This window comes from Telmatherina bonti (assembly GCF_933228915.1).
Source record: "Telmatherina bonti genome assembly, chromosome: 17".
Taxonomy (NCBI): domain Eukaryota; kingdom Metazoa; phylum Chordata; class Actinopteri; order Atheriniformes; family Telmatherinidae; genus Telmatherina; species Telmatherina bonti.
The window spans coordinates 10,874,341-10,884,668 of record NC_136615.1 but is presented as its reverse complement, the minus strand read 5'-3'; the positions used below and the strand labels follow the sequence as shown (position 1 = coordinate 10,884,668).

General features: G+C 39.9%; 1 protein-coding gene across 1 annotated transcript in view; it reads right to left on the bottom strand.

Annotated features, from left to right (window-relative positions):
• Positions 1-5,020: 5,020 nt before the first annotated feature.
• The window catches only part of cUnh2orf42 (chromosome Un C2orf42 homolog), an 11,289-nt gene continuing 5,981 nt past the window's right edge, over positions 5,021-10,328 (bottom strand). Inside the window, exons 6-9 of the mRNA XM_079257007.1 lie at positions 8,821-8,928; positions 7,640-7,740; positions 5,642-5,804; positions 5,021-5,565 (exon numbers count right to left, since the gene is read on the bottom strand). Coding sequence (XP_079113133.1) covers positions 5,327-5,565; positions 5,642-5,804; positions 7,640-7,740; positions 8,821-8,928 — 611 coding nt within the window. The 3' untranslated portion in view covers positions 5,021-5,326. The remainder of the gene's footprint in view (positions 5,566-5,641; positions 5,805-7,639; positions 7,741-8,820; positions 8,929-10,328) is intronic.

Sequence of the window (10,328 nt, the reverse complement as noted above, 5' to 3'; positions counted from 1 at the left end):
TCTGCTAAATACACATTGATTTGAATCAGGTGTGTTGCAGCTGGGATGCTTGGAAAACCTGCAGGACACCGGTCCTCAAGGATCCCTGCTCTGAGGAACACTGGAAAATATGTTAAAATGATAAAATACATATAAATAATACATTTAGGGAATAGGAAGTTTGACTCATATGGAACCAAGAAGATCCTGATGAAACCACATCACTGATCCTCTGGTCCACATCCTCACCATGATCAGTGCCGCACCCCCTCCAACTGGGACGGGAAAGCTTGCAACATTCCCATGCAAGAGATGCTCACCAGGTGCAACTAGCATCTTCTTTCATTCTGATAACACTGTTGGCCCACTTCGTCTCCACTCAGCACACACGGGGATTGTCTGAGAGGTGTGTGAGTCGAGAATGAGAACAACTTCTGCCCTCCTGTACTCTGTAAAAACTGATGCTGCAGCTTTATGGATTTATTTGCCACTGATCCTTTTATAAATAATTCCCACAACAATGCATTTCTTCTGTTTGCCATGCATTATTTTACTGGTTAATGTTTGCTTTGTTATTCTATTCAAAGAAAAACACCAGTCAACACACACAGGAAACTGTGGGCATGTTGAGGCAGTGGGAACCGAGTATCACAGAGTCCTTTCACACCCATGACAGTAAAACAACAGAGATAAAGTGGCTGCTCTGAAGCCACCGCATGTGCAAGGACACGCTTGCACACTTCCCAAATACAAGACACTGGAAACATCCTATGCTCTCTGATGGAAGCACATCTGCTATTCACAGAACAAAAACTGCTTTTTAGACTACCACTGCACTGTTTTGTTTTTTTACACAAAGTTGTCCCAGTCATTGTTTTCTCCTACTATTCTTTGTTCCTTCAACATCTCCTGAGTCTGCCTCAAAGCTTTCATTCATTTTTCCCATCAGCCTAATAGATTACGATTCACAAAAATGATGCTTACTGCTTTAGGGCTCTGTCATCATCCTCACCTGAAAATGCTGATTATTTGTTCAGAAAGTTTTCCTTGATGAGCAAAAGGTTCAGTTTTAGTGTCACTGGATCAGAAAATCTCCTTCTGCATGTTTGCTTACTTGAGTTAAACTGGTCTTGGTGAAAAACTGGGCTTTAGCATCCGTCCATGAGGCTGGTTTGAAGCTTCCTCAAACACTGCTTTCTAATAAAAAAACGAAGGAGCAGAGCTGAAAACTTCCCAAACAGGTAGAAGAAGATTCAACAGAACATATCAGCCATCATAGAAAACATCACTTGAGGTACAAATCCATTAAAATAAGGTTTGTATCACTGCTGACTAAGTCGTGAAACAGTGCTGTCTAAAACTGGTTCCCCTCCTGGGTGAACACCTACCTCCTCTTCAGTCCCTTGAGCACTGATTGGCTCTCACTGATCATTGCAATCTTTATGATGAAGATGACATAAAACTCGTCTCCTATGAAGAATCTGATGGACTGAAACGGTCCGTTCTGTTTCAACACTAAACTCAACACTTTAAAAACACTAAATGCATATGTGTGGAGTAGAAACACGGCAGGAAATGTCACAAAGGGTCTCAATCCAAACTGTTTTCACCCATTCACACATCGGCTTCAAAAGCTTAGAGATCTGCTTCACCACATACTATACTGCCAAAAGTCTTCAGTCACCCATCCAAACGACTGAATTCAGGTGTTCCGATCACTTCCAAGGCCACAGGTGTATAAAATGAAGCACATCAGTATGCAGACCGCTTCTACAAACGTGTGTGAAAGAATGGCTTGCTCTGTGGATTCCACTGTGGTAGGATGGTACCAGTGCAACAAGCCCAGTTGTAAGATTTCCTCGCAACTAAATGTTCCAGTTTTATAACAAAGCTGAAGCAACTGAGCACAGCAGCAGCTCCGGCACAAAGTGGTCGCCATGGAAATGACAAAGCGGATGCACAAAGGTTGGCAACTTTCAGTCGTTAACAGACCTCCAAACTTCACTTGGCCTTCAGATTAGCTCCACAGCAGTGGCTAGACAGCTTATGTTTGGGTTTCCACGGCCGAGCTGCTGCATCCGAGTCAAACATCAGCAAAGTGTCGGATGCAGTGGTGTGGAACCCGCCACCACTGGACTCTGGAGCAGTGGAAACACGTTCTCTGGAGTGACAAACCACAATTCTCCATCTGACAATCTGACGGACGAGCCTGGGTTTGGCAGTTGCCAGGACAACGGTACCTGTTTGACTGCATTGTGTGAAGTTTAATGGAGGGGGGGTATGCTGTGGGGAGCTGGTCTTGGCTGCTTAGTTCCAGTGAAGGGAACTGTAAATGCTTCAATATTCAAGGAGATTTTAGACAATTCCACGTTCCTGACTTCATGGAAACAGTTTGTGGACGGTTCCTGTTCCAACATGACGGCAGATGGCTGAACCGGTCTGGTGTGTAAGAACCTGCGTGGTCTGCACAGGGTCCTGACCTCAACAGGACAGAACACTTTCAGAGTGAGTGGAGACTGCGAACCAGGTCTTCTTGTTCAACAGTGTCTGACCTCGCAAATATGCTTCTGGAAGAAGGTCATAAATTCCCATGAACACACTCCTAAATCTTGTGGAAAGTTTTCCCAGAAAACTGGAAGCTGTTACGACTTCAAAAGTGGCCGACGTCATTTTAAACCCTAAGGATTAATAACGGTATGAGACTTCAGTTCATTTGCATGAGGGGTTCCCCAACTCCGGTGCTTGAGAGCTACAATCCTGCAGGTTTTAGTGTTTCCCTGCTGCAACACCCTTGATTCATCTTCTGCACCTTCCTGTTAACGAGCCATTGATTTGGGTCAGGTGTGTTGCAGCAGAGAAACACTAAAACCTGCAGGATGGAGGTCCATGAGGACTGGCGTTAGAGACTCCGATGTGAAGGCACAGGAGCGAATACTTTAGGTTTGTTTGTAGCACCAGATAGTTTGGAGACATTTGGCAACAGAACTGATGGATGTTTCTAATCTTCCTTCTATAACATAAAATGATCAATTTTGTCACATTATTCAATAGGGATGGAAAAATCAAATCGAAAATCAAATATCGAGATTTTTTGCTTCACAATTTCAAAAATATTTTTTTTGTTAGAAAAATCCAATTTTTTTAAATAAATAAAAATAAACCATTATAAATTTTTTGTCATTTTTTAAAATCTTTTTACTTGTCTACCTGGGCATTATAAGCAGCAGAATGACGGTCTGGCTACCGTGTTGTTTTTTTCCTAATTGAAATAAGGAAAAATAACCAGCAAAAAGAAAGTTTTGTACATTTTTTTTTTTTGGTTTTTAAATCTACAAAAATCAGCAATATCAAAGAATTACGAGAATCGCAATATAAATAGAATCGGCACCCAAAGAATCGGAATCCAATTAAAACAAAAGCATATCGTCACAGCCATATTATTCAATTATTTTAAAGTGTGTAGTGACCTTGCATCAAAGCAATAAAAATGCATTTCAAGCTAGTTTAGTTAATTTGTCACCCCCCACCACCACTTAGTTTACATGAAGCATGTTAAGTCTGTGGAGATCCGGTGATTGAATGAAAGCTGCTATGTCTATGTGTTACACAGTAAGAAAAACTCAGGTTACAAACATTAGGAAGAGTTCAGGAGCGCCGTGCTCTGTGCTGACCCTTAAAATGCATAAAAAGCTTTATAACAAGCAGAAAGACAGGAAAACTCAAGCAGCCCACAGCCTTTTCAAGTGCACAGGTGTCAAACTCCGGGATCCTGCAGGTTGTTGCTGTCTCCATGCTCCAACACACCTGGCCAAAATGAATGAACAGGTTTGATTAAAATGCACCACACATACACTTCAATTTATTTTGTACAACCAGGGTTTAATTTACAGACCAATATTTTTGTTAGAAATTAGTTTCATGTAGCGTCACAACAATTCTGAAATAGTGCGCATTTTAGTTTCTGTTGTGATGGTATGATGTTTTCCATTTGTTTTTTTTCCTTTAAGTTTCAGTGGCTCCAGTCCCTTGGCTGTGAACTGGCAGGTGGCCACGGGGTGGAGTCAGCTAATTGGACAAAACCAGTGGCAGAAATGGGAGGGGGAATTTAGGGTTTTCTTTTGTTCATTTCATAGACTGTATATAAAGAGATGGGCGGAGCCTCCGTGATGTCACCCATAGGTTTCTGAAGACCTGAATTGAAGCTCGGTGGGCGGTTCCTACCGTCGCCATGTTAGCAGCGTCATGTGGGTCGTTTCGCCCGGAAAATACAAATATGGGCAAAGAGGTGGAGCTGAGAGGGCAGCTGTGATCATCATGGTGGATGATTGACATCGAGCGAACTCCGAGCTTTCTGTAGCTAAAAGCTAACCGAGCTAACCCCGAGATAACGGGAGCTAACCAGCTAACGGAGGTAAGAGGGCTAAAGCTAAGTCACGTTGTTAACCAGTTAAAAACCGTGGTTGTTCTACGTTCTTCTTACTTGAAGCCTGTGATTGGTACCTGTCAATCAAAAGGACACGCCCATAAATTTGCCGAACTTCGAGATTAAATTACTTTAAAACGGACGAGTTAGAAAGAAAATTCACTCCCCCCACAGTTGTTATGAAGGTAAACCTGACTTATAAACCGAAAATGGATTTCTGAACCAGGCTGTCAACATGTTTATTTCTGCTGTGAAGTTGGTTTTTTTACCATGGGAGTCTATGGGGATTTGCTCTGTTTTGGAGCCCCTATTGGATGAAGGGGGAACTGCAGTTTCATGCACTTCCGCATAGGCTTCACTTTTAACCGCCGGAGGTTGCCGCTTGGTTCATTTAGTTAGGTTTTTGTGTGTCATCCCCGTTGTCTGTTTTTGTTTGGGCCTAATCAGCCACTATTTAAGTTTCCCCTTGTATGTCATTTGTTAGGTCAGTTTGTTTCATTTTGTTGCTTCACTTACTTCTGTTACAAATTCTTTGATTATAGTTTTGTTAAGTTGACCTCTTTTATAGGCCTGATTTTTTAAATTTACGTTAAAACAACTTTTTCTTTTTTGGGACCATAATAAAAACCCTATTTTTGAACTCTAAACCTGTGCCTGACTGTGCTTCACTGCTCGGCCCATCACAATCCATTTGATGTGAGTCAGGTGTGTTGGTGCAGGGAAACAACAAAAACCTCTAGGACCAGACCTCTAGAACTGGAGTTTGACATGAGGTTTGCTGACAAAGACAAAAGCAGCTGAGTATTCATTTTGCATAATAACAAAACTAAGCTGCTTTTGTATGAAGTCACATACTCTAAATGTAGGTTATTTACTGCAGAAGTAACATAAGACTCCATGGTAAAGACGAGGTTGGGGGGGAGACTACTGTATAACAACTTGAACAATATCTGTCTTCTTGGCTTTGCTTTGGATACAGTCTGCCTTGTTGCGACCGCCTTTTTCTGCTGGACTCATTTTTTCATGGAGCTCTGATTGGCCGCTCTGCTGATGACCAAACTCAAAGCTGATCCTGAGCTCTCCCATCTGAGAGCGAGGCAGAACGTCAGGGATCCATTCAATCACAAACGGACTGGCTTCCTTCTGATCTGCAGCGCCCGGTCCTGACAGAGTCAACACAAGACATCATCATCATGTGATGACAAACAACCAAACAAAACAAACCCACAAGTCACCCACCGACTTTCAGGAACGTGCGGAGCTCCATTGGTCGTATCGCTTGCGGCCGATCCGTCCTGCATCCATCAGGTAATTCTGGCTCAGATGGCGGCGCTGGACAGCAGAAATGTGAATAAGAGCCGTCCATGTTTTTTACAAAACTCTGAGTGACCTCCAATGGTAGCTGGGGAACGGATGGAGAGGTGAAAGGTGAAGTGTGACAAATAATGTCAGACAAATTCAAAATTAATTAGCTTTTTTTTAATTATTATTATTATTATTATTATTAATCAATTTAAAAACTATGGCTGAATCGGGACACGGACTGCCCGAAGCGCATCAGTTTGGACCTGGTCACTCACACAGTCAGCGGAGCAGCAAACAGAACAGAACATGCAAAATGAGTCAAAAACACGTAGTTTAACGTGGAAATAAAATGTGATTTAAGGTACAGGAATTGATCAAATACACATAAAAACACATCCTGCCTAAATATTAATAATTTTAATATAATTTCTCTATTGACTCTGATTTTTGCTATCTGTTGTCGTCTTTTATGCGGATTTTACTCCATCTGTTACGCTTTTATTGTTTCCTGTAAAGCACTTTTAATGGTCTTATACATGAAAGGTGCTATACAAATAATCTTGCCTTGTCTTGCCTAAAATATGTTTTTAAAAATGGTTTAAACAGGAGATATGATCAATATATTTTTGTAATTTTGCATTGCTAGCAAGTCAGCAAGCTACCATACTGGTGTGACACAAACTTTTCTATTTTTGCTTCAACACAACACGTCCAATTCTCCACATTCAGCTCTGCTTGTGTTGCACTCAATATAAAAACTCGGCTCTAAACGTTCAGATTAAGGGGTAAAAGGCAGCTAAAAGCGCCTGCAGGATGGATCCAGAGCCATTTTGTATAGTTTTTTTTTTAATATGCTGAAAGCACTGGCTCGTCTTCAGACAGTGCAACACTCAGCAGCAAGGCTTCTGACTAGAACCAGCCCACATCACACCCGTGTTAAAGTTTCTACACTGGCTTGTTGAATATTGTATTCGTTTTAAAATCCTGGTACTTACTTTCCGAGCCCTACATGGACAGGGCCATAGTTACATTGAGGACTTAGTTAAGCCCTACAGTCCAGCTCGAAGTCTAAGGTCGACCGGGAAACACCCGTTGATGGTCCCACGAAGCTGTTTGAAAACCCGGGGAGACCGATCTTTTAAAGCTGTCGCTCCCCGTCTCTGGAATGAGCTTCCCCAGGATCTGCGCTCTCTTGATTCAGTAGATGCTTTTAAAAACCTCTTAAAAACATATTTGTTCAGGCAGGCATTTTAGCTCCAAAAGACTCTGTGACACCGCTGTGTATTTATACTGGGGTTTTTTTCCCCACACATTGCAGGTTTTTTATGTTTTATTGTTGTGCACTTTGTGACCTTGTGTCTATGAAAAGCGCTAGATAAATAAAGTTGATCTTATATTATCTTACATTCTGTGCAGCTGGACTCATTTGTGGTTTAATCAAGTGTTTACTTTACATGACTTTATTTAGTGAAAATATACCATTACTACCATCCTTTTTATTCACTCATTCATTCATTTTCTTAACCGCTTAGTTCAATTCAGGGTCACGGGGAAGCTGGAGCCTATCCCTGCAATCACTGGGCGAGAGGCAGGATACATCCTGGACAGGTCGCCAGTCCATCGCAGGGCTACAAACACACACACACACACACTCCTAGGGACAATTGAGTAACCAATTAACCTAACATGCATGTGTTTGGACGGTGAGAGGAAGCCAGAGTCCATCCACTTTTATGTACTTGAAATATCAAAACGAAAGGGGAAAAATTGTTCTCCTCTTAATGGGTTTACTGGAAAACTCTGAAATTACACTGCCTATAGAGATCCGGTCCCGTCACTGTCTTCTGTATTTTAGGACAGGATCAAGACAGCAATAGTTGACAGATTATACCTGAAAGAAATCCATACAGCCATAGTTACTTTAAAATGTACCTCTGGAGTGTCAAAGATACGCTTGACCTGCAGCAGATTGGTGATGTGCCAGGTGTACTTGGAGAAAGACCCAGGAGGAAGTCCATCATTCCTGACAAACGCTGACATCCATGCAGAGATGAAGAGAGAAATAACTGTTTATACACTTCAGTTTAGACCAGGGGTGTACAGCGTCGGTCCTCAAGCAGCACAATCCTACAGGTTTTCTATGCATATCTGCTCCAACACACCTGGCTCAAATCAATCAGTGATTGTACAGAAGTGTATTGGCTGTTGGATCTGTTTAATGTGAGACACGTGTGTTGGAACAGGGATATACTGAAAACCTCCAGGACAGCGGACCTCACGGACCGACTCTGGACACCCCTGGTTTAGATACATTAATCTTCTAACTAGGGATGCACTGATCCACTTTTTGTTAGTTCCGATCCGATACCAATATCTGAAATTTAAATATCTGCAGATAACAATATTTGCCGATACTAAATCTGTTTATGTGAACGTTATTGTGACTATAATTATTATTGCTGTTATAACTGTGTAAGATTTCATCAAGTTGTAATAAATGACCCATCCTTTCTGAAGTTACCTCATCAATACAAATATAACATTACAGATCTAACAATTTCAACAAGTTTTATTCTGATTTGACTCATTTTACCGAAATACAACTATAAATGTGTGGTTTTAAAACAAAGATCTAGCTTTTAGTGTAACAAAAAATGTCACATTTTAACATTCAAGGCTTTTATTTCTTTTAAAACATGTCAGAAGCATGTCATTAAACACATCTGCACTGGCGTGACTAGTGTGGTATCGGGTATCGGTTGTGGTATCGGAACACCTTTATTAATACCAAGTACGAGTACACACACATGGTATTGAGCCAGTACTGATATCGGTATCAGTGCATCCCAACTTCTAACCATCTAGGATTTAAAAAAAGAACTTTTCTGTGCTTTTTTTTAGCATCAAACTTATACAAACCAAATAAAAAATTTAAGGAGATTTCACAAAAAAAAATTTTTTTAATATCAACTGGTTTGTTCTTATGACTTCTTATGACTTTTGTGATCAGATTCTTGTGAAACGTGTTTATGTGAGGAAAACCAGCACTTTCTGCTCCAGTTTCCCGGATGCAGCAGTGCTGTAGGAGTCGGTCATCAGTGAGAAATTCTCACCCTTTGAGATGTTGGGCAGTCTCCTCTTCTTAGATCCCAGCGACAGACGCTGCTGCAGAGCATTGAAGAACTCCTGAGGGATGTGGTAAACCAAAGGCTGTGGTTTCCCTGATGGTGTAAAAAAAAGCAGAATAAAATAACTTTTACTTTATGAAAGCTGGTCATCCTGCAGAAATAAAAAGGAAGAGATGTTTTCTCTCATTCCATTCAGGGTGAATATTTTTTAGCTTTAAGTTCTACAACAAGAAAAGCATTCATACACTTTCAGCTTTTAATGACAAACTATCTTTAAGAATTGTGTAGACAACATAATTTATCCATTTTATTTTATTTTTTTCTATACCTGGTAATTAAGCTTAACAAATTTTTATCTTTTATTTTTAAATAAGTATGCTTGTAAAAACTGGGTTTTTTTTTTGGGGGGGGGGTTTTTTATTTACCCTGGCTCGCTGTCATCCCTGTTTGTACATGTTTGTAAAATATGTTAGTTGCAACTAAAAATAAATAAATAAATATTTTCAAAGTTTTGTAAACTATAAATTTTAGTGATGATAAATAAATAACAGAATTGCTGATAGATCATTGTAATCAGATAGAAATAGATACTGATGCAACAGATACTGCTGCATTATAATAATTCTTCAGCATATCAGTTTTCCTAATGTGAATGGTAGTTGTGTGTTGCATGTGTGCAGGTATGTTTATATGTGTCTATATAACTATTTTTTATGCATATGTGACAATAGTAAATGTATGGTCATGCAGATTTGATGGGAAATGTTCATCAGGTTTTTAATGTAAAGCACTGAGTTGTGTTTTATGTATGATGAAGCGCTCTATAAATACAGTTTAATTTGATTTTTTTGTTTCTGTGGAGCTTCAGAAAACATGTTAGTAGTTACTTTCAGCGCCCTCTAGTGGCCACTTAAATAATGCAGGCGTAAAAGTTAAAATCCTGAGTCAGATGCACTGACTTAACTTTTATGGTTGCAAATTTTATTGGCTTTAAAACACAAAAATAGTTTTCGTTACTGTTTATTTCTTCATATATTAAGTCCAATTGAATTATTAAGTGGTAATAAATTTGGTTTAAGTCGGATTTTTGTTACATATCAATGAAAATTATTAACACAACCTATCTGATGTTAACAGATTTTATCAGTGTGATAAACACTGTTTCTCTCTTTTGGCACTGAACTCGTCTTTAACCGTTTTGATTAAAATATTAATCTCTTCGGTACATTCAGGAGAATTATTCTATGACTTTTGTCATGGCAAACTTTTGTAGTTTTTGAGATATTTAGTGTTTTGTAAAAAAATAACTTGTGATTGGATGACAAGCCTTCAAAGCAAATGCAGATTGGACACTGAAAAAAAAAAAAAAAATCAGTTCATGATAATAAGCTGCAAAATGCTTCAACAGGGTTTAAGGTCTGCACCAGTTTCCAGTGTTTCACGTTTCCAGTTAATACTGACAACCTTCTGTCTGTACCTTTGTGGAAGTGTCT